The 25,248-nt window shown below is 45.1% G+C and overlaps 1 protein-coding gene across 1 annotated transcript in view; it reads left to right on the forward strand.

Moving 5' to 3' along the window:
- JPH3 (junctophilin 3) overlaps positions 1–25,248 on the forward strand; it is a 116,327-nt gene that overhangs the window by 30,505 nt on the left and 60,574 nt on the right. The window contains exon 2 of the mRNA XM_060788046.2: positions 1,260–2,037. Within this exon, the coding sequence (XP_060644029.2) occupies positions 1,260–2,037 (778 nt within the window). The remainder of the gene's footprint in view (positions 1–1,259; positions 2,038–25,248) is intronic.

A 25,248-nucleotide genomic window follows, 5' to 3' on the forward strand; every position in this document is an offset into this window, starting at 1 on the left:
CTGCTTCTTGGCAGGGGGTTGGACTGGATGGCCCATGAGGTCTCTTCCAACTCTTTGATTCTATGATTCTATGATTAAAGGAGAGGCAGTGGGCGGGGTCATGCAAATTCCACAGCAATGGAGAGAGAAAGGAATCCTGGAATGTCCATTCTGGAGGGAAAACAGGAAATCCAGGATGAAATTGTCCCTGAATGAATGCCTTCACTTGGGTGGGGGCAGGGCAGTATTGTGTTTGCGGAGGACATTGGCAGGGCTCTTGGACATGTGGATGGTGCTCACTTTAACTGCAATGTCCCTGCAGGGAGTGCTCTGGTGGATAATCAGCACTGTGGGTTAAAGCTGCTTGTGGAGGCTGGAGGCTGGCTCTGTATGTGGATACCTCTACCACATACACATTCGCACTTTTAGATAGATAGATTGCCATCTGGCAGATGTCACAGGGTGACAAAGGCGCGGGTGGCAAAGGTGAGGACAAACAGACTGAAGGATAGTTTTTATCCTAGAGCTGGCATTGGGAGCTGTGTGGTGGTGGAGGGAGTGCGGAGGGATAAGTGTGATGTTTTGTGGTGTGTGGGGGGGAAGGCATAGAATCATAGAATCATTGAGTTGGAAGAGACCTGGTGGACCATCCAGTCCAACCCCATTCTGCCAAGAAACAGAAAAAATGCGTTTAAAGCACCCCCGACAGATGACCATCCAGCCTCTGCTTCAAAGTCTCCAAAGAAGGAGCCTCCACCACACTCCGTGGCAGAGAGAGAGTTCCACTGCTGACCAGCTCTCACAGTCAGGAAGTTCTTCCTCATGTTCAGGTGGAATCTCCTTTCCTGTAGTTTGAAGCCATTGTTCCATTGTGTCCTAATCTCCACGGCAGCAAAAAGCAAGCCTGTTCCCTCCTCCCTATGCTTTCTGCTCAATCTTGATCCCTGGCCCCCATCCTGTCTCCTCTCAGCCTTCTCTTCTGCAGGCTAAACATGTCCAGCCTTTTCAGCCACTCCTCATTGGGCTTGTTCTCCAGACCCTTGATCCTTTGAGTTGCCCTTTTCTGGACACCTTCCAGCTTAGAGTCAACATCTCCCTTCAGTTGCGGTGCCCAGAATTGGACACAGTATTCTAGATGTGGTTTGACCAAGGCAGAATAGAGAAGTAGCATGTAATTTTGTTGTGCAATGTGTAATGACAAATAAAGCTATTCTATTCTATTCTATTGATCTCCACAGTTTGTGCCCACCTAACTCTCTCTCTTTGCTCTCTGCCCACAGGGACGTACCAGGGCCAGTGGGCCGGCGGGATGCGCCAGGGCTACGGCGTGCGGCAGAGCGTTCCGTATGGCATGGCCGCAGTCATCCGCTCGCCGCTGAGGACCTCCATCAACTCCCTGCGCAGCGAGCACACCAACGGCTCAGCACTACACCCGGATTCTTCCCCCGCGGTGGCCGGGAGCCCCGCCGTCTCCCGGGGCGGCTTCGTCCTGATGGCCCACAGTGATGCTGAGATCCTCAAGAACAAGAAGAAGGGCCTATTCCGCCGGTCCCTGCTCAGCGGGCTCAAGCTACGCAAGTCTGAGTCCAAGAGCTCGCTGGCCAGCCAGCGGAGCAAGCAGAGCTCCTTCCGCAGCGAAGCCGGCATGAGCACGGTCAGCTCCACGGCCAGCGACATCAACTCCACCGTCAGTCTTGGCGAAGGGGAGGCCGAGCTCTCCGTCGTCGAGGACGACATCGACGCCACCACCACCGAGGTCTATGTGGGTGAGTGGAAGAATGACAAGCGGTCGGGCTTCGGGGTCAGCCAGCGCTCGGACGGGCTCAAGTACGAAGGGGAGTGGGCCAACAACAAGCGCCACGGCTACGGCTGCATGACCTTCCCCGACGGCACCAAAGAGGAAGGGAAGTACAAGCAGAACATCCTGGTGAGCGGCAAGAGAAAGAACCTTATCCCCTTGCGGGCCAGCAAGATCCGCGAGAAGGTGGACCGCGCCATGGAGGCTGCCGAGCGGGCCGCCACCATCGCCAAGCAGAAAGCCGAGATAGCGGCATCCAGGTAAGGCTTCGGCCCAAAGGTCAGCAAGAAGAAAGTGGTATCTGGAGTCCAATGGTCATTGGGGTTGTGTTGTCAAAGGCTTTCATGGCCGGAATCACTGGGTTGCTGTGAGTTTTTCAGGCTGTGTGGCCATGTTCCAGCAGCATTCTCTTCTGATGTTCCGCCTGTATTTGTGGCCAGCATCCTCAGAGGTTTGTTCATAGGTCTGTTGGCAGTGAGGCAAGTGGAGTGCATATATGCTGGTGAATAATGTCCAAGGTGGGAGAAAGAGCCTTTGTCTGTCTGAAGCAAGTGTGAATGTTGCAATTCACAAGATCATTTATTTATTTATTTATTTGCTGTACTTATACCCCACCCTTTTCACCCCACCCGTGAAGGGGGACTCAGGGCGGCTTACAAACTATGGCAGTAATTCAATGCCAGATTCAGACAATAACAATAACAGTAAATACAGTATGGGCCCCCCTGGGTGGCACAGTGGGGTAAACCGCTGAGCTGCTGAACTTGCTGAACAAAAGGTTGGTGGTTCAAATCTGGGGAGTGGGGTGAGCTCCCACTGTTAGCCCCAGCTTCTGCCAACCTAGCAGTTCGAAAACATGCAAATGTGAGTAGATCAATAGATACCGCTTCTGCTGGAAGGTAATGGCGTTCCATGCAGTCATGCCGGCCACATGACCTTGGAGGTGTCTACAGACAACTCCGGCTCTTTGACTTAGAAATGGAAATGAGCACCACCCTCAGAGTCGAGCAAGACTAGACTTAATGTCAAGACTTAATGTTTACCTTTACCTAAACACAATATTATGGAACTGTAAAAACATACACATATCAATTATAAATAATATATAAAATGATTAAATACGTATCTACTGTCTAGCACCAACTTAACTTTATAAATGATAGCGTTGAGTAGCCTTGCAGCTGCAAAGTCAATCAATGAAGGTATTTGCATAACAGTAGCCTGGCCATTGTTGCCTGGAGGCGTCCTCTGTTTGGGAAGTGTTCACTGACACTTGATTGCTGTCTGGATTCTGAGTGGTGTTCCTTATTCACTATCTTGCTTCTGGTGTTTTGTAATACTGGTAACCAAATTGTGTTCATTTTCGTGATTTCCTCCTTTCTGTTGAAGTTGTCCACATGCTTGTGGATTTTTAATGGCGCCTCTGTGTAGTCTGCTCCCTTCAAAAAGGACAGGAGTGGGAAAAGAGAGGCGAAAGAAAGAAAAAAAATGGGAAAAGAAAGAAAGAAAGAAAAAAAGAAAGTGAAGGAGGTAGGAAAAAAAACAGAGGGAAGGAGAAAAGGAAGAAAGAGGTAGGCAAGACAAAGAGAGGGGTTGCTAACAGCGTGGCATCATAGTTTGAAAATTGGGACTGTCACGATGGACCCATTGGGTGCCTTTAGGCATGTTGCATTGATTGATTGATTGATTGATTGATTGATTGCTGTATTTGTATATTGCCCTTCTCAGCCTATTCTGCGACTCAAGGCGGTTTACAGCAAATCAGTACACATAGTATCAAAATACAAATTTAAACATTAAAAACAATATAAAACCACAACAGAACAATAAAACCAACATCATTCGCATCTCCTTGTTAAAACATTTTCCAATTCCATCGTCTAGTGAGTCTAGTCATTCCATTTCCTATGTCAGTTCCTCTGCATTTGTAAACGCTTGCTCAAACAACCATGTCTTAACCTTTCTCCAAAACGTTAAAAGGGAAGAGAGCTGATCTGATATCCCTAGGAAGGGCGTTCCATAGCCGAGGGGCCGCCATGGAGAAGGCACTATCTCTCGTTCCCGCCAAACGTACATTCTCTCAGCCTCTGAGGAAGAAGACAAAGGCAAATCCCCTTGGAAGAAATCTTAACAGGAAATCTCTTTGAGAGGGTTGCCTTAAGGTCAACCTGAGTCTGAAATGACTTCAAGGCACAACAACAACAACAACAATATATAGTCCAGCTCCAACACCAACAACTTACAGTCCGAGGGACTCGGCTTAAAAAGTCTTAGGGCAGTGTTTCTCAACCTGGGGGTCATGCTTCCCCGCTGGAATGCTTTGCTGGAGTCTTCTTTATGGCCTCATAAATTAGTTAATTTAGCCTCCCCACACTTTAAGCTGGTACCTAATTTTCCTACTTGACAGATGCAACTGTCTTTCGGGTTGCAAAGGTCGACAACAGGCTACACAATTAGTTGGAAACCCACTCCAACCCGGGCTGGCTTCGAACTCATGACCTTTTGGTCAGAGTGATCTTATGGGGGTTCTGTGTGGGAAGTTTGTCCCAATTCTATTGTTGGCGGAGTTCAGAATGTTTTTTGATTATTGTTTTGTTGTTCATTCGTTCAGTCATTTCCAACTCTTCGTGACCACATGGACCAGCCCACGCCAGAGCTCCCTGTTGGCCGTCACCACTCCCAGCTCCTTCAAGGTCAATCCAGTCACTTCAAGGGTGCCATCCATCCATCTTGCCCTTGGTCGGCCCCTCTTCCTTTTTCCTTCCATTTTCCCAGCATAATTGCCTTCTCTTGACATCTCATCAATAACAGCATCCAGTTTGCTCTGGTTCATAGATCTTACATTCCAGGTTCCTATGGTGTGTTGATCTTCAGAGCATCGGATTTGTCGTTCACCTCCAGCACCGTTGGCCGCTAGCCTTCCTTTCGGCTGAAACGCAGCTGTGCCATAACATCTAGGGCTAGTTGAACTTATTCTCTGTTCCTCCCCAGTAGCATTTTGGCCATCTTCCAATAGCATACCGACATGTATCTGGTTGTACTGGTCCTTTTAGTTTTCTTGGCACAAATACTGGGATTGTTTGCCATTATCTTCCCCATGGATCGCGCTTGGTCTGGCCTCTCTGCCACAACCGTCCCGTCTTGGGTGGCCCTTCATGGTTTCGCTCGTGACATCATTGAGGTGCTCAAGCTCCAGCGCCACAACAAGGCAGCGATTCTTTGCTGGAGTCTTTGATTATAGGTGAACTATAAATCCCAGCAACTACAACTCCCAAATGTCAAGGTCTATTTTCCCCAAGCCCCTCCAGTGTTCAGATTTCGGCATATTGAGCATTGGTGCCAAGTTTGGTCCAGATCCATCTTTGTTTGAGTCCATAGTGCTCTCTGGATGTAGGTGAAGTACAACTCCAAAACTCAAGGCCAATGCCCACCAAACCCTTCCAGTATTTTCTGTTGGTCATGTGAGTTCTGTGTGCCAAGTTTGGTTCAATTCCATTGTTGGTGGAGTTCAGAATGCTCTTTGATTGTAGGTGAACTATAAATCCCAGCAACTACAACTCTCAAATGACAAAATCGACCCTCCCCACAACCCCACCAGCATTCAAATTTGGATGTATTAGGTATTTGTGCCCAATTTGGTCCAGTGAATGAAAATACATCCTGAATATCCGATATTTATATTAGGATTCGTAACAGTAGCAAAATGATAGTTATGGAGTAGCAACAAAAATAATGTTATGGTGGGGTGTCACCACAACATGAGGAACTGTATTAAGAGGTCACGGCATTGGGAAGGTTGAGAAACACTGTCTTAGGATCTCCATAACGACTCCAAGGCGCGCAACACACACATGCTTCCCCCATTTCCCCTCCTGGCATGGGGTTTCCTGTGAGTAGAGTCACAAAGTGAGCCTGCATCTCATGCAAATGTAGGAGGAGAGAATGAGGCTCAGCGGGGCCTAACGGGATTAGATTAATTGTACGTTTCAATCATGTAGAAGATTCAAAGCGACACTTAAAAACCCCTTATCGGAACGCCCGCCGGCTCCCTTATCTACAAAAGTGAATGAACCCTGTGGGCATTTTCACGCTTCTGCTGCTGCTGCTGTGTTTGATGGGGTTTTGCAAGGCAGCTGGAGAAATTATTGTCAACGCAGGCTGGGGGACGTGACGCAGAAATGGATCCGTCTTTATGGCTTCGGAGTTTGTGACGCCTTTGTCGCTCACGTATTATTATGATGGTAGTGTCTGTTCGGTGGAAAATTCGGACTCTTTGGAGATGAGTTCTCTTTCTGTTGTAATGTGTATGGAAGCCCTAAGACGAAAATACTGTGTCTTAGGCCTTCCAAGGTTTGTTCCAAAGATAGTCATCTGTCAGGAGGGCTTTGGTTGTGTCTTCCTGCCATGAGTAGAGGGGTTGGACTGGACGGCCTTCATAAAGGTGTCTTCCAAGTCCTGGATTCTATAGCCCTACTTATCCATGAACCCAATGTCTATGGGGCTGTCAGGAGGGCTTTGGTTGTGTCTTCCTGCCTGGCATAATAATGGGGTCAGACTGGATGGCCCTTGGGGTCCCTTCCAGCTTGACTATAGATTCGAAACCTTGAATTGCCCAAATTCTACACTGTAAAATTAATGCAGTTCAAAAATGGCTTAGTGCTATGGAATGGTGGGACCTATAGTTTTACAAAGGCTACTCTGCCCAAAACACAACTCCCAGGCAATGAACCAAGGTAATGAAAGAGGTGTCAAACTGCATTAACCCTACAGTGCAGATGCACCCTTTTGATTTCCCAGAATGGTAGTACTGTACCCAAACTGTGTGATGAAATGTGCTGCAAAGCATTAGATTTAGAAGGGACTCCAAGGGCCATCCAGTCTGACACCATTATTCTGCCAGGCAGGAAGACACAACCAAAACCCTCCCAACAGATGTCCCTCCAGCCTCATAGAGATTGGGTTCATGGAGAAGTAGGGCTATAGAATCCTAAAGTTGGAAAAGACCTTTATGGAGGCCATCCAGTCCAATTCCATTTCTCCAGGCAGGAAGACACAAGCAAAGCCCTCCCGACAGATGGCCAGATAGACTCATATACATTGAGTTCATGGATAAGTAGGGCTATAGAATCCTAGAGTTGGAAGGCACCTTTATGGAGCCCATCTAGTCCAACCTCATTCTTCTAGGTAGGAAAGCACACTCTGATCCCTCCCAGCAGATGGCCATCCAACCTCCAGAGAAGGATACTCCACCAAACTCCCAGGAAGCAGATTCCTTTGTCAAAGTTTGGCTGCGTATTAGTTTGGCAGCATGTTAACTGCTTTATAGCTCTGTATTCAGAGACCATAGCAATGTATTTTGGGAAGGGCTGTCAGGGTTTCCGACTTTACTAAAGATTAATTAGTACCCGAGTATAAAGATAATAGGCACAGGGGTCTCAGTGATTTCCATTTCAGTTGAATGATCAATCAATCTGTGCTTTAGATCAGGAATCATAGAATCCTAGAGTTGGAAGAGACCCCAAGGGCCATCCAGCCCAACTCCATTTCTCCAGGCAGGAAGATACAACCAGAGCCTTCCCAAAAATCCATCCTCTGCTTGAAAAATTCTAGGGAAGGAGATTCCCCAGGCTAGAGCAACATATTCCACAGTTGACAGCCAAGAAGTTGTCCCTAATGTTTAGATGGAATCTTTTCCCCTTCAATTTGAATGCAGGAGAGCTGAGCTATCCAAGGTGCTGAATCTCTTTCTTGGGCCAGCTTCAGCACCTCGGACAGCTCCTTTAAACTCTGCTATGAAACAGTAAAACTGCATCACCAAAACAATTGGTAACTCTGGTTTGCTTCTGCTCTGCTCTGAGTTGGACAGCGTACCTCTGAAATCCCCAAAAGTGATATGTAAACAAAGACACCACGAGGTCCTTGTGCTGTTTCATCGCCTTCTCTTGAATGGAGGTAGTGAAGGAGAAAGCAAGGAAGAGAATAGCTGTGGCTCAGAATGGATGCCTGTTTTGTTTTCCTTCTGAAGGGGAGAGGGATGGAGGAACCGCCTCTGGTACAGAGAGCCTCTTTTGCTATTGTCAAAAGCTTCTTGCTGGTCCTTTGTGTCTTTATCAGTGGGGGAAAAGGAGTGGGTTGTAGCAGGGAGGGATGGAGAGCCACTTAAGGGATGGCATCCTGTGCATGAGCAATGTCCCAAAGCACGCACATAATGTGTTTTCTGGTTGGCTTTCCACCAAGCTGCCCGGAGCATGGCCTGAGAGCTTTCTATCTATCACTCAGCATTCATTTTATGGCGCTTTCGGCATCCATAGCATAGTAGCTAACTGCACATTCTCTGTATTCTGCACATGCTCAGTAAGCAAGTTGATGCTTATCACCTTTGGTTGGTTACAGTGAGACTCTTGGAGCCACAACAGTCTGAGAAGGCAGTTGACCTTCCATATTCACTGGGGTAAATAATAATAATTAATCCCAGTGAATTCACCCCCGGTGGTGCAGTGGGTTAAAGCGCTGAGCTGCTGAACTTGCTGACCGAAAGGTCGCAGGTTCAGATCCGGGGAGCGGTGTGAGCTCCCGCTGTTAGCCCCAGCTACTGCCAACCTAGCAGTTTGAAAATATGCAAATGTGAGTAGATCAAAAGGTACCACTCCGGCGGGAAGGTAACATGCACTCCATGCTGTCATGCCAGACACATGACCTTGGAGGTATCTACGGACAATTCTGGTTCTTCGGCTTAGAAATGGAGATGAGCACCAACCCCCAGAGTCAGACATGACTGGACTTAATGCCATGGGAAATCTTTATCTTTACAATAATAATAATAATAATGATAATAATAATAATGGATCATCGATGTTGCAATCCCAAGCAACAGCAGGATTGAAGAGAAACAACTGGAAAAGCTAACACAATACAAGGATTTAAAGATCGAACTGCAAAGACTCTGGCACAAGCCAGTCAAGGTGGTTCCAAAGGTGATCAGCACACTGGGTGCAGTAACTCAAGACTTTGGCCTGCACTTAAAAACAATCAGCGCTGACAAAATCTCCACCTGTCAGCTGCAAAAGGCCACCCAACTCGGATCTGCACACATTATTCACTGATACATCACACAGTCATAGACACTTGGGAAATGTCCAACGTGTGATCCAGTACAACAGTCAACAGAGTGATCTTGTTTGCTGTGGACTCATCTTGTTATGTTTCAAATCATCATCATCATCATCATCATCATCATCATCACCATCATCACCATCATCATCATCTTTATTTGTATCCTGCTTTTCTTCCACCAAGGGACCCAAAGCAGCTTCCAACATCTTAAAGCAGTAAAATCCAAGAACATAAATTTGTTGCTTATTCGTCCAGGCGCTTTCGCCTCTTGGTGACCTCTTGGACCATCCCAGGCCAGAGCTCCTTGTTGACCGTGGCAACACCCCATCTCCTTCAAAGTCAAGCCAGTCCCTTCAAGGATGACATCTATCCACCTTGCCCTTGGTTGGCCCAGCTTCCTTTTCCTTCCTTTTCCCCCAGCATCATTCCCTTCTCCAAGGTCTCCTGTCTTCTCATGATGTGATCAAAGAACTTCATCTTTGCCTCTAATATCATTCCCTCCAGTGAGCAGCTGGGTGTTATTTCCTGGAGAATGGACTAGTTGGATCTTCTTGTGGTCCAAGGCACTCTGAATTTTCCTCCAGAACCACAGTTCAAAAGCATCTGTCTTCCTTCGCTTAGCCCACAAAACCTCACTATTTTGATTGTAGAAAAGACCTCTATAAGTCCTCCAATGTAACTCTATAGAAAATTGTGATGTTTTGGTTTTGAGGCCTATGTCTTGGGTTATTTGTGCCGCTGATTCAGAAAATTGCATTGGATCGACCTCATCAGTTCTATTTTCTTCGATATTTATTTATTTATTTACTTCATTTATATTCCGCTCTTCTCAGCCCTTAGGCGACTCAAAGCGGTTAACAACAACAGTTTCAATACAAACATTACAAAATCATTGGAACGTTTAAAAGCAATAGCATAAAACAATTAAACATCAATATGACAATCATTTACGTCTCATCAATAGAATCAGAATCCAGTCTCATCATCCATTATTCTATGTTCCTGTAATCAATTATACTGCCTAATCAAATGCCTGTTCGAACAGCCAGGTCTTCACTTTCCTCCGAAATGCCAATAAGGAGGGGGCCGATCTTATATGTGTAGGAAGGGCGTTACACAGCCGAGGGGCCACCACTGAGAAGGCCCTATCTCTCGTCCCCACCAGGCGTGCTTGTTATACCGGCGGGACCAAGAGAAGGGCCTCCCCAGACGATCTTAATGTCCTAACTGGTTCATAGGAGGAGATGTGTTCAGACAGGTAAGTCGGGCCAGAACCATTTAGGGCTTTATAGGCTAAAGCCAGCACTTTGAATTGTGCCCAGTAGCAAATTGGCAGCCAGTGGAGCTGGCACACCAGAGGAGTTTGTATGCTCCCTGAGTGCCGCTCCTGTTAGCATCCTGGCTGCCGCGCTTTGGACCATTTGAAGCTTCCGAGCAGTCTTCAGAGGCAACCCCATGTAGAGAGCGTTGCAGTAGTCTATACGGGATGTAACCAGAGCATGGACTACCGTGGCCAAATTAGATATCGTTATCATGGTAACACAAACCATTAGGAGAGACAGGTAACAAACAAACAAACAAACAAACAAATAAATAAATATTATTATTTGATACACAACAAGGTGAGTCAACAGCAAACAAGATCACTCTGCTGGCTGTTGTATTGGATCAGACTCCGGACCCTTCCCAAGTGTCTAGGACTGTGTGATATATCGGTGAATAATGTATGTAAATCCAAGCAGGGTGGCTTTTTGCAGCTGACAGATGGTAATTTTGTCAGTGCTGGTTGTTTTTAAGTGCAGGCCAAGTTCTTTAGGCACTGCACCCAGTGTACTGATCGTATTATTATTATTATTATTATTATTATTATTATTATTATTGAGTAGATGGTGACTGGTAGATAGCCTATGTTCTGTATTTCAAAAAGCTAGAGCTGACAGGGGAAAACCGGTGTAATTTTTGGAATGCAGGTCAAATAGACCCAGAAACAGATCTAACATTTGAGGCACTCAAAGGCTCTGCTTTTTGGCTTAAGGCAGCTGCTGCTTCACACAACCCTGATCCACTAAAATCAGGGTAAGGGAAGGTTTCTTTTTGGGCAATGAAAATATCCAGTTGGAATCCCAACAAATTGTTTTCTCTCCCGCTTTGGCCGGGATCCATTTGGGGTCAGATGCGAGGAGGAAGATGCTCCAGACATATTTAAGGTGAACTGGGTCAGGCATTAATGCGATTCCAGAGGCATGAAAGTTTGTCTTTAAGGAAAAGCAGCCGCTGAGCCGGGTGTCCTGCCTTGACCCTTTGCAAATGGCGGAGGGAGAAAAGGAGGCCTATTCATAATTCAGGAACCTCTTTGGCTTGTGAATGAGGATGAGGAGGGCTGCTGATGCTCCATTCTCCTCCTATTCCTCTTGTTTGCTATACCTCCTTTTCCTCCTCATTCCTCTCCTCCTGAACCTCCTCCTCCTTTCTCTTCTTCTTTTCTTCTACTTTCTCTTTCTCCTTCTTCACTTTCTTCTCCTTTCTCCTACTCCTTCTTCTTTCTCTTTCTTCTTCTTCTCCCTTCTCTTTTCTCATACCTCTTCTCCTCCTTCTTCTTTCTTTCTCTTTTCTCCATCTCCTCCTCCTCCTCCTCCTTCTCTTACTCCTTCTTTCTCCTTCTTTCATTTTCTTATTCTCCTTCTCTTTTCGCCTTCTTTTTTTCATTGTCTCTTTCTCCTCCTCCTTCTCTTCATTTCTCCTTTTTCTTTTTCATTCATTCTCCTTCTCTTTTCTCCTTCTTTCTCTTCTTCTCCTTCCTCCTTCTCATTCTTCACTTTCTTCTCCTCTCTTCTACTACTTCTTTCTCTTTCTTCTTCTTCTCCCTTCTCCCCCTCCTCCTCCTACTTCTCATTCTTTCTCTTTCTTCTCCTCCTCTTCATTTCTCCTTCTTTTTTCTCATTCTTTCTCCCTTTTCTTCTTCTTTCTCCTTCTTTCTCTTCTTCTCCTCTCCCCTTCTACTTCACTTTTTTTCTCCTTTCTCGTCTCCTTTTTCCTACTTCTTCCCTTTCTTCTTTCTCTTTCTTCTCCTTTATCCTCTTCCTTTCTCACCTTCTGCCTTCTCTTTGTTCTCCTTCTCCTTTCTCTTTCTTCTTTCCTTCTTTCTCCTTCTTTCTCTTTCTCTTTCTTATCCTGCTTCTCCTCCTCCTTTCTCCTTCTCCATTTTCTTCATATTCTCCTACTCTTTCTCCTCCTCCTCCTTTCTCTTTTTCTTTCTTCTTCTAGTCCTTTCTCTTTCTCAATTTTCTTCTTCTCCTCCTACTTTTTCTTCACCTTTTTCTCCTTCTCCTTTCTCCTTTCTTCTCTCCTCCTTCTCCTTCCTCACCTTCTTCTCCTTCTCCTTCTGTCACATTCCTCTTCTCTTTTCCTTCTCCTCTTCATCCTCTTCCTTCTCTTCGGATTCCAATATCTGACCTATACCATGAATAGCAATCTTGGTGTCCGTGGGCTATACAAATGTGTAACCATTGGCACTCACATCAACCACACCACAACCTGACACCTCCCATTTCTTTAGTCGAAAATGGTCTTCTGAGGTCCAAAAGAACCACAAAAGCCCATTTGTGGGCCCATGGGATGCTCTATTATGGGGGTTCCCTACCTCACACCTTACCCAAATACCTAAAGGCACCTATCCGATCTTGGAAGCTAAGCAGGGCCAAGCCTTTCCCCTGCTGCCATCCATATATTGTGAATAATACTAGTGAAATTAGTTTTTTTAAAAAAAGCCATGGCCTGAGTTCTGCTTTCCGATAATCACTGTGATAAATAACTCCTCTTGGGTTGAATGTCAAAGTGCTGGCGCTAACCTTTGAAATCTGGGTGATCCCAAAGATGACACTGCCATGAGAGCATGCCAAAGTCTAAAGATAAACCTTCCCTTTGTGTGCAATTGTGTTTTCTTGTCTACGAATGGGACTCCCTTCCATAGTATTCTAAGTAATGCAACGGCTGGGCTAGCAAAGCATTGTTCGTGCAAATCTGATCTGGATACCAACTTTCCATGATTATCTTCAGCATAATACTAGGATTTCTAGAGATGGATAGACATGTTGATACCTTATGGGTATCCACATGGTTTAATGTTACATTTGCAGTGAATCCGGTCTGAATATTGTTGAAAGAAACTACAGTGAACTTCTGGGTTGTAGGTTTTTCGGGCTATATGGCCATGTTCTAGAAGCATTCTCTCCTGACATTTCGCCTGCATCTGTGGCAAGCATCTTCAGAGGTTGTGGGGTTTGTTGGAAGCTAGGGAATTGGGTTTATATATCTGTGGAATCATAGAATCATAGAATCAAAGAGTTGGACCTCATGGGCCATCCAGTCCAACCCCCTACCAAGAAGCAGGAATGTTGCATTCAAATCACCCCTGACAGATGGCCATCCAGCCTCTGTTTAAAAGTTTCCAAAGAAGGAGCCTCCACCACACTCTGGGGCAGAGAGTTCCACTGCTGAACGGCTCTCACAGTCAGGAAGTTCTTCCTCATGTTCAGATGGAATCTCCTCTCTTGTAGTTTGAAGCCATTTTTCGCGTCCTAGTCTCCAGGGAAGCAGAAAACAAGCTTGCTCCCTCCTCCCTGTGGCTTCCTCTCACATATTTATACATGGCTATCATATCTCCTCTCAGCCTTCTCTTCTTCAGACTAAACATGCCCAGCTCCTTAAGATCCAGGTTGGGAGGAAGAACTCTTGTCTGTTGGCGCTAGGTGTGAATGTTTCAGTTGGCCACCTTGATTAGCATTTGATGGCCTGAAAGTTTTTAGGTGTGGCTTGTTACTGCCTGGGAGTGCCTGGCCGCTGTGGCTATCTGGATGAGGAGGAACAAGCTGAAGATCAATCCCGACAAGACAGAGGTCCTCCTAGTCAATCGTAAACCGGATCGGGGTATAGGGTGGCAACCTGAGATGGATGGGGTTGCACTCCCCCTGAAGTCTCAGGTCCGCAGCTTGGGAGTCCTTCTGGATTCATCACTAACGCTTGATGCTCAGGCGTCAGCGGTGTCCGGGAGGGCTTTCGCACAATTAAGACTTGTGCGCCAGCTGCGACCATACCTCACAAAGGCTGATTTGGCCAGGGTGGTCCACGCCTTAGTCACCTCCAGATTGGATTACTGTAATGCGCTCTAAGTGGGGCTGCCCTTGAAAACGGCTCGGAAATTCCAACTGGTTCAACGGGCGGCAGCTAGGATGTTAACTGGTGCTCCTTACAGAGAGAGGTCAACCCTCCTGTTTAAGGAGCTCCATTGGCTGCCGTTCACCTATCGAACCCAATTCAAGGTGCAGGTGCTTACCTACAAAGCCCTAAACGGTTTGGGACCTGCCTACCTCCGTGACCGCATCTCCGCTTATGTACCCACACGCTCTCTTCGGTCATCTGGAAAGGCCCTGCTTGCGATCCCACCTGCGTCGCAGGCGCGCTTGGTGGGGACGAGGGCCTTTTCTGTGGTTGCCCCCCGACTTTGGAACGACCTCCCCAAAGACATTAGACTAGCTCCCATGTTGGCAGTCTTTAGGAAGAACTTGAAGACCTGGCTATTCTGACGTGCCTTTCCAGAATAGGATAACCCAGCACTTTGTCCCAGAAGCACTTTACTAGAGTTTAAGACTCTCTGCACATTGCACTTGCCCAGAATTCCAATACACCTCCTGTCACACCCAGCACTTTTTTAACCTGTACCCATCATTGGCCCGGCCATGGTTTTTATTGTGTAATAGTGTAATGTTTTGTTATTGCTTATGTTTTTAATTTGCTTTCTTTTGTATTGTTGTTGTTTACTGCTGTTGTGTTGAGGCCTTGGCCTTTGTAAGCCGCATCGAGTCCTTCGGGAGATGCTAGCGGGGTACAAATAAAGTTTAATAATAATAATAATAATAATAATAATAAATTCCTTTGTTGAGAGGTGATTAGGTGTTCCTGGTTGTTTCTTGTCTGGAGTTCCCCTGTGTTTGAGTGTTGTTCTTGATTTACTGTTATGAATTTAGAGGTTTTTTTAGTACTGGTAGCCAGATTTTGTTCATTTTCATGGTTTCTTCCTTTCTGTTGAAATTGTCCACATGCTTGCGGATTTCAGTGGCTTCTCTGTGTAGTCTGACATGGTGGTTGTGAGAGTGGTCCAGCATTTCTGTTTTCTCAAATACTCTGCGTGTCCAGGTTGGTTCATCAGGTGTTCTGCTATGGCTGACTTCTCTGGTTGAATCAGTCTGAAGTGCCTTTCATATTTCTTGATTCGTGTTTGGGCAATGCTGCTGAGTTTGGTGGTCCCTATGGAGACTTGTCCACAGCTGGATGGTATATGGTAGACTCCTGCAGAAGTGAAAGGATCCCTCTTGTCCTTTGCTGAACATAGCATTTGTTGGATTTTCTTAGTGGGTCTGTAGATAGTTTGTAGGTTGTGTTTCCTCATCAGCTTCCCTATGCAGTCAGTGGTTCCTTTCCTCCAATATTAGTGTCCTATGAAATCTGGAATAAACCTTACAGTACATTGTCAGGTGAAAATCAGAACTAGGGCTACTGTTATTTTAAACGTTGTGCAGAATTGTTTGTCACGCAAACTCTAGATCAGTGTTTCTCAGCTTTCCTAATGCCGTGACCCCTTGATACAGTTTCTCATGTTGTGGTGACCCTCAACTATAACATTATTTTCGTTGCTACTTCATAATTATAATTATAATTTTGCTACTGTTGTGAATCGTGACGTAAATATCTGATATGCAGGATGTATTTTCATTCACTGGACCCAATTTGGCACAAATACCCAATACGCCCAAATTTGAATACTGGTGGGGTTGATTTTGTCATTTTGGAGCTGTAGTTGTTGGGATTTATAGTTAACCTAGAATCAAAGAGCATTCTGAACTCCACCAATGATGGAATTGAACCAAACTTCGCACACTTAACTCGCATGACCAACAGAAAATCCTGGAAGTGTTCGGTGGGCATTGACATTGAGTTTGGGAGCTGTAGTTCACCTACATCAAGAGAGCAATGTGGACTCAAACAATGATGGATCTGGACCAAACTTGGCACAAATACTCAATATGCCCAAATGTGAACACTGTTGGAGTTTGGGGAAAATAGACCTTTTAAAATAATAATTTTTATTAGTCAGCTTTTATGAGAGAATAACAAATAAAGAGGGGAAACAATAATAGTAATAGGAAAGTAGGAAATTAAGGAGGGTTTGGGGGATAGGTGTTTAAGGAGGTTGGAGTGGATTGGGGAGTTAGGGGAGAGCTTATGAGAAGTGATCTAGATGGGAATTGGGTTAGGAATGGTTAAGAAGGATCAGAGGTTGTGCCGGGGTGAGTGAGATGAGGATAAGGGGCTTCCAGTTCATTCCACAGAGGTATAAGTGTAAATGAAAATAAGGTATTTCCTTAAAGTATCGCTCTCCGAGTGTCATTGTTCATTTGTTTATATATTAAGCTTCATTTTTTTCCTGCAGATATATTTTAAGTTGTTTCCACTTGATTTGGTTTTCTTTTTTCTGATTTTTTATTATCTGAGACAATCTGTCCATATTCATAAATTCTCCAATCTTGGAAAACCAGTCCTCGATTATGGGGGGTCTCTGTCTCTCCATTTCTGGGCAATTGTTATTCTTGCTGCTGCATGAGGTGGAATGAAATCTTCTCTTCATTTTTCCTCATTTTTCAAATAGACCTTGACATGTAGGAGTTGTAGTTGCTGGGAATTGTAGTTCACCTACAATCAAAGAGAATTCTGAGCCCCAACAATGATAGAATTGGGACAAACCTTTCACACAGAGCCCCCTGCTTTGAAGGGACTCACGAGCGCAAGCCTCCCTCCAGCCTGGCACGCTCTCCCTCATCCACACATGCGCACCATGCTGCCATGTACCGAGCACGCCTGCTCTCCCATCTGCCACTTGGAGTCTCAGAAACAACCTTCCTCTTGGCTTAGAGGCTGGCCAATCACAGCAGAGGAGGACTTTTGGTGGGAGGATTTGCCTTCTGTTTTCAAAAAGGAAGAGAAGGACAGGCGGAGAGATCTCCAGCCTTCTCTGCCCAAGGGGTTCCTAAGACCATCAGAAATATATGTTATCTGATGGTCTTTGGTGACCCTCTGAAACCCCCTTGCAACTCCCCCAGCGGTCCCAACCTCCGGGTTGAGAAACGTTGATCTAGATGTAAATTTATGATGCTTGAATTGGCTTCATTTCTGTGTTTAGCTCAGGCATGGGCAAATTTCGGCCAGTAAGCTGTTAGGAATTGTGGGAGCTGAAGTCCTAAACACCTGGAGGGAGGGATGACGTTTGCCTATGCCTGGTTTAGCTAAACACAGAAATGTATGTGACTACTAGCTTCCTGGAACGCAAATGCATCTTTAATAGCTTTGCAGAAGACAGAATTGTTTATCACGTAAACTCTAGATGCAGAAATTTCCTACAATGCTTGATTCAGCTTCAATCCTGTGTTGAGCTGATACAGTAAGTAAATGAATGCCAACTTTATGGAGTTCGACCAGCGCAAGGGGAATCGCTTATCTGTAGGCGCACCAGTCCATGCACACAGCCACTACGGATGCTCCACTTACAAAGGCAGGGCTCATCTGCATCTATTCCCTTCCTTCCCTTTGCATGTCCTCCTCCTTCCTGACAAGGGTCAGATGATAACGGGCTGCCGTCAGATGCAATTAGGATCAGCCTTGTGTCTTCTTTCTCTCTCTCTCTCTATCTCGGGCTGTGTCGACCGCTGGCGGGCCGGATACCATGGGCTTCTCCTCTGACTCATTCACAGTGTAGGCAGCTGAGTCTCCTTACCTTGGGGACATCAGAGGCTGTATGAATGGCGCTGGGTGGAAGTGGCACCGTAAGGCGGGATCCACCAATGGACCCCGTGATTGGAGCAGCCCAGTGATTCCATTCAACGACTCTTCGCTCAGTATGACCTCCATCAGACACTCACTCATCCACTGTCTGGACACTGAGGCTACAGAGCCCTATACAAATGGAATGGATGGCAAAGTTACCAACCAACTGCAGGCAGTTCCCCAAGTTATGAACAGGAGAGGTTCTGTAGGTCTTAAGTTGAATTTGTATGTAAGTTGGGACATTTTAAAAGTGTAATTCCAGCTAAATATCTATCTATCTATCGCAGAGTTTCTCACCCTTCCTAATGCCGCGACCCCTTAATACAGTTTCTCATGTTGTGGTGACTCCCAACCATAACATTACTTTTGTTGCTACTTCACAACTCATTTTGCTGCTGTTATGAATCGTCATGAAAATATCTGATGTATGGGATGTAATTTCATTCACTGGACCAAATTTGGCACAAATACTCAATACATCCAAATTTGAATACTGGAGGGGTTGGCGGGGGATTGATTTTGTCATTTGAGAGTTGTAGTTGCTGGGATTTATAGTTCACTTACAATCAAAGAGCATTCCGAATTCCACCAATGTTGGAATTGAACCAAACTTGGCACATAGAACTCCCATGACCAACAGAAAATATTGGAAGGGTTTGGGAGGCATTGACCTTGAGTTTTGGAGTTGTAGTTCACCTACAACTGTGGACTCAAACAATGATGGATCCAAACCAAACTTGGCATGAATACTCAATATGCACAAATGTGAACACTGGTGGGGTTTGGGGAAAATAGACCTTGACTTTTGGGAGTTGTAGTTGCTGGGTTTTATAGTTCGCCAACAATCAAAGAGCATTATAAACCCACCAACGATAGAATTGGGTCAAACTTCTCACACCAATATTGGAATTGAACCCAATTTGGCACATAGAACTCCCATGACCAACAGAAAATACTGGAAGGGCTTGGAGGGCATTGATCTTGAGTTTTAGAGTTGTAGTTCACCTACATCCAGGAAGGACTTTGGACTCAAACAATAATGGATCTAGCTCAAACTTGCACAAATTCTCAATAAACCCAAATGTGAACACTGGTGGAGTTTGGGGGAAATAGACCTTGACATTTGGGAGTTGTAGTTGCTCGGATTTATAGTTCACCGACAATCAAAGAGCATTATAATCCCACCAGTGATAGAATTGGGCCAAATATCTCACACAGAAACCCTAGTCCTTGAAGGGACTCACTGGCACGAGCCTCCCTCCAGCCCCGCAAGCTCTCCCTCTCCTGCACATGTGCACCACGATGCCATGTGTAGAGCATGCCTGTTCTCCCCTCCCCACTTGGAGTCTTAGAAATAGCCCTCCCCTTGGCTGAGAGGCTGGCTAATCACAGCGGAGGAGGGCTTTTGGTGGGAGGATTCGCTGTCTGTTTCCAAAAAGGAAGAGAAGGACAGGCGGCGAGATCTTCAGCCTTCTCTGCCAAAGGGGTCCCTAAGACCACCAGAAATATATGTTTTCTGATGATCTTTGGCAACCCCTTTGAAAGCCCCTCGCAACCCCTCTCCCCAGGTTTAGAAATGATGTTCCAGACCTCTCAGCGGCTTTCAATACTATTGACCATGGTCTTATTCTGGAATGCCTGAAGGGGCTGGGCATGGGGGCACTGTGTTACAGTTGTTCTAGTCATCCTTCTCGGCAGGTTCCAGATGGTGGGGCTTGGGGATAGATAGCTGATCGTCCAAAAAGGAGCTGTTATGTGGTGTCCCACAAGGTGCCATTCTATCCCCAATTCTTTCTAATATTTACATGAAGCTGCTGGGGGAGATCATCCATAGGCATGGGGCAGGGTGTGCTGATGTATGCTGATGACACCCAAATTGATTTCTCCATGGCTTCCAAAAAAACCCCTTCAGATAATGATAGTGTGTCCCCTCTGAATGAATGTCTGGAGGAGGTAGTGTCCTGGATAAGAAAGGCAACTGAATCCAGAGAAGATATAGGTGTTTGCCATCAAGAGTCCTCATCTGGGGATGGAGGTGTGTCAAACAGTCCTGGATGGGGTTACACTTCCCCTGAAACACTGTGTCTGCAGTTTGGGAGCACTCCTGGATCTGTCTCTCCAGATGTCAGCCCAGGGAAGCTGCAACAATGGTCAGGAGGGTTTACTATCAGCTTTGGCTGACCCACAAGCTGTGCTCCTTCCTAGATATGGAGAACCTGAAGATGGTGGTGCACGCACTGGTAACTTCAAATTTGGATGTTTGCAATGCACTCTACATTGAGCTACCTTTGTACCAAGTTCGGAAACTGGTTCAAAATACGGCAGCCATATTGGTTACAGGGTGGAGTTGGGATCATCATTCAGCTGCCTGACAATCACAGCCATGGAGAAAACTAGTGCTGCCCCAAATGCCCTTGTTAACCAGCCATGGCTGCAAAACAGGAAATAAACCAAATGCAAGGGAGGCACTCTGGAGCAAAGCTTCTTCCCTCGCTCTTTGTCAATTGGATACTCCATCACCAGGGCTAGATAATAAGATGCCGGATCGTTGAGGGCTTGGAGACAAAGCTCAGAAGGCATCCACGGGTTGCAATTTATTTTGGATAATTTAGGATTCAGTGGGAACATATTTCTGGGGCTGTTGTCAATAGCGGCTGAATGGTTACCCTGCCAGTGAAACTGGAACAGTCTCCTGTACTTTTTAATGGACGTGGTTGTTGTTTTGGTTGTTGTTGTTGTTTACCTTGAAGTCATTCCCAACTTATGGCAACCTTAAGGTGAACTGGGTTCCTTAGCAACACTTACCAGCTGTTGTTGTTGCTGTTTTATTTCCCATGTTGTTGTGTTTATATTCTGGGGACACTGCCCATGGTGGCTGAATAGTTTCTCTATTAGTAAAACTGGAGAAGGCTCCTGTACCTTTAATTGGTGCACTTGTTGTTGTTGTTGTTGCTGTTGCTACTGCTGCAGCTGTACTTCAGGTCATCCCCAGCTTATGACAACCCTAAGCTGAGCAGCACTCAAACCACTGTACCACATTGGCCCTCTTCAGTGGGTGAAGGATGTGTAAAAATCATTGTCGTTGTGTCATTCCCCATTGAGAGAAACAAAGGTGTGTTGTTTTTCTGTGACTTCAAAGCATTTCCAACTTATGGCCACCCAATGATGGATGTGTGGCTTAACAATAGAATTCGAACCCTGTTTTCTAGTCGTAGTCCAATGCTCAAATTGTTGTTGTTGTTGTGTACCTTGTAGTCATCTCCAACTTATGGCAATCCTAAGGTGAACTGAGTTCCTTGGGAGCACTCAAACAGATGTTTAGAAATAATTGTTGTTATTGTTGTGTTGTTCCCCATAGAGAGAGATCAAGGTGTGTTGCTTTTTTGTACCTTCACATCAATTTTGACTTATGTTATGCCCACAATAAGATTTTCTGGGGATAAGTGTATGTGACTTGACAGTAGCTTTCCATGGCCAAGCAGAAATTTGAACCCTGGTCTACTCTAACATTACCACTGTAAGATGGCAATGGTAGAGTAACAGGCCTACATTCTTGATTCAGATGTTGTTTATGTTTTAGTTCAGATATTCAAGGGCGCATCTACACTGTGGAATGGATGTAGTTTGTATATATATTGTAATATATTTGTGTGTGTGTGTGTGTGTGTGTGTGTGTGTGTATCTGAGTCCCCTTCAGGGTGAGAAGGGCGGCATATAAATGTCATAAACAAACAAACAAACAAACAAACAAACAAATAGTTTGACACCATTTTTACTGCTATGGAATCCTGAGAGTTGTAGTTTACCAAAATCTTTAGCCATTTCTGCCAAAAAACGCTGGTGCCTCACCAAACTACAACTCCTAGGGTGCCATAGCATTGAGCCATGGTAGTTGAAGTGGTGTCAAACTGCAGTAGATGACCCTTGGATAGATTTCAAATGCAGCTGCGCTATTTGGTTTCTTGGCCATATGAGGACTAGGAACAAATCAGGATGCATCTGTTCTATAGAATTCATGCAGTTCTACACCACTTGAACTGCCATGAGTTGATACTATAGAACCCTAGAAGTTTTAGTTTAATAGGTATTTAGCTTTCTATGGTGAAGAGGGCTGGTGCCTCACCAAACTACAACTCCCATGGTACCCTACCATTGAGCCATGGCAGTTAAAGTGGTGCCATGTAGCTGCGTCCTGAAAGACAGGTATTAACATTTGAGCTCTGTCCGCAATAGAAAAATAATGTCCCTTGAGATACAGAATTGGATGAAGCGATGGACGCACACTGGGCGCTGAATACCTCTGATACCTGTATGAACCTGTCTCAGGAATCTAGGTGAAAGAGACCCTGGGACAAACAGGTAGGGCTGAAAAAGGGAGTCTTTGGTGCTTCCTCGCCTTCCAAGGTGGGTTTTGAAAAGCGCACACAGACCACAACAACAGGGCCAGATGGAAGCCGGCAGCATCATCGGCACGGCAGGGAAGCGAGACAGGAAGGAGAAGGAGTGGAAGATGCCGGTGATTCACGCTTGGCACGGAATGGCTTTTTCCAAGAAGGAAGGCAGCCGGGTGTTTTTTGTGCAAGAGAAGATAGGCAATATTATATATATATATATATATATATATATATATATATATATATCTTCTTCTTCTTGGATCTAGGCAAAACTGCTGCATCGACGTCTCTACTACCTCCTCCTCTTCCTCCTCCTCCTCCTGACTCCCACTTGTTTTCCTTTCCAGCATAAAAAAGAGAGAGAGAAAATGCAGATCCAATTGCCTCCCTTGTGCCCTGCCTGGAGCATCTATAATATAATGCTGATAAAGAGGCTGGGTGGCATTTTGCAGGCAAGTTGAAGGAGGAGGAAGAGGCTGCCAGATGGGCTGGAGAGAGAGGCAGGCAAGAAAGATTGGGAGGAGATGGATTCAAGGTTAAATGGCCGGTTGTTGGCACCTGCTTGGCGTGGTTCTTTGCTGTACGTGTCTGTATAATATGTCACAGTAACTCCAATTCTGTTGCTATGATAGGTCTCTGGGATGAGGGAAAGAGACCCAGAGCCTTTGCTCTGTGTTGATATGCATTTTTTCTTGCAGTGTAGATTATAGAAACAACCATGGGTTTTAAAAAGGGATTTATGTATATAGATAAAGTCGGTCCTCTCCGTCCACTCTCTCTGAATGATGTCCCAGGAATAGAGATATACGAGGGTTGTCCAAAGCACTTTACATTGTTTTAGGTCTGCTTGTATGTTTTCCACAATGCCCCATCACTTTTTTTCGCCCAAGTCCAGCATTATTTTAATTTCTATTTACATTTGGCCTTCCCATAGATTTTAATTTTCCCGGGGAAATTAGATCATTGTCATCCCTCTTCTCTTTTAGAAGGAAAGTAAAAACATGGATATGGGACCAGGCCTTTGGGTAATCTGGCAGATTGACAAGGAAAATGACGACAATGAGCTTTGGAAACGTTGTGTGTTGTCTTATTGTTAATGCTTACGTTATTGTATTGTCGAAGGCTTTCATGGCTGGAATCACTAGGTTCTTGTGGGGTTTTTCGGGCTATAGGGCCATGTTCTAGAGGCATTTCTCCTGACGTTTCGCCTGCATCTATGGCAAGCATCCTCAGAGGTAGTGAGGTGCTTGAGATTGCTGATTTTTTCTATGAAGTGGGCTGAGTCCTTGATGTAGTGTGTAGTGAGCCCAATATGGCTTTGTAACTGTGCAGCAAGAAATTTTGCTAGGTCGTATGTGGGGGATCCAATGGCACTCACGATGGGTCTGAGTGGGGTGGAGTCCTTATGGATTTTTGGGAGTCCATAAAGCCTGGGTGGAAGGGCTTCCGATTTACATAGCTGTTGTCGTATGTCAAAGTTGATTGAGGAGTTCTTAATCAGGGTGTTGGTTTTCTTGGTTATTTTGGAAGTTGGGTCTTGCTTGAGTTTATTGTTTATTGTCTATGTTTGATTTTAATTGCTTGTATTGTTGTTATTATTGCTTGTACTGTTGTATTTCGGCTCGGCCTCATGTAAGCCGCACCGAGTCCCATGGGGAGATGGTAGCGGGGTATAAATAAAGTTTTATTATTATTATTGTTGTTCATTAAAGATTTCCCCTGACCTACCTCTATTTATCACCGGACACTAAAACTGCACATGTGTAAGGATGAGTGATGTCATAGTCCCACTCTTCTGCTTGGTAAGACCTCAGTTGGAGTCCCATTGAGTCCAGTTCGGGGCAAAGCAGTTGTTGTTGTTGTTATTATTATTATTATTATTATTATTTACTATATTTGTATACTGCCCTTCTCAGCCCACAGGCGACTCAAGGCGGTTTACAGAGGCAACAATTCAATGCCCAACACCATAAAAACATTTAAAAACATTAACATATAATATAAATCCATAACAAGATCAATAAGACACCATAAAAACCTTTAAAACATTAACATACAATATAAAACCATAACAAGATCAAAAAGACATAAATAATTTGCGTCTCCTAGTTAAAATGCCCAATCTGATCATCCAGTTGTTCCATATTCCTATGTCTGTTACACTACATTTTCCAACGCTTGCTCAAAAAGCCAGTTGAAAATCTAGATATAAACATATCCAGAGAAGGGGGACCAAAATAGTTGTAGATTTGGAAGCCAAACCTTTGGGAGCGGGGGATATTTAGCTTTGAGCAAAGAAGGCTGAGATGGGATATAAGAGCCATGTGGCTTGTTTGCTGCTGCTCCATACTAGGACACAATGGAGCCATGGCTTCAAATGACAGGAAAAGTGATTGTACGAGGGGTGTTCATTAAATATTTCTCCTGACCCACTTCTACTTATCACAGGATGCTGAAACGGCACATGTGTAATGATATCAGTCTCTATTGGTGACGTGCCAATTTCCAACTCAGAATTGATAAAGGTCTTGATTTGGCAGGTGCTAAAGTGGTGTGAGGTTTGAGAATGGTCCCAGTGGAAGACAGAGCAGTCCTGAAGTTCCTTTCCTTGCAAGGCTGCACACCAAAGAAGACATTCGATGAGATGAAAGAGGTTTATGATGAGGATTTCCCATCAGATGATGGAGTCAAGAACTGGCATCGTTAATTCCAATGTGGTTGGACTTCAGTGCCAAGAGCTCCAATTCCAGGGCGACCGCACTCTGCTGTTGATGAACACACCATCCATCAAGTGGAGGGCACCATTTTGGAAAATCACCGCATAACAACAACAACAATGAACTTTATTTATATCCCACCACCATCTCCTCAAAGGGGACTCGGGGCGGCTTACATGAGGCCAAGCCCAACAGTACATTACAATAAAATAAAACCAAAACAACAAAACAAACATCACAATTAAATAAATAAAAACATAAGAATGCAATAAAACAATACAAAATAGTACTGTGCAGAATCAATCCCAAAGGGCGGGTCACATGTATGAGATAAAATGATAAAATTCAGGATGAGATAGGGATGAAAGAAAAT

Source organism: Anolis sagrei, chromosome 8, assembly GCF_037176765.1.
Source record: "Anolis sagrei isolate rAnoSag1 chromosome 8, rAnoSag1.mat, whole genome shotgun sequence".
NCBI lineage: Eukaryota > Metazoa > Chordata > Lepidosauria > Squamata > Dactyloidae > Anolis > Anolis sagrei.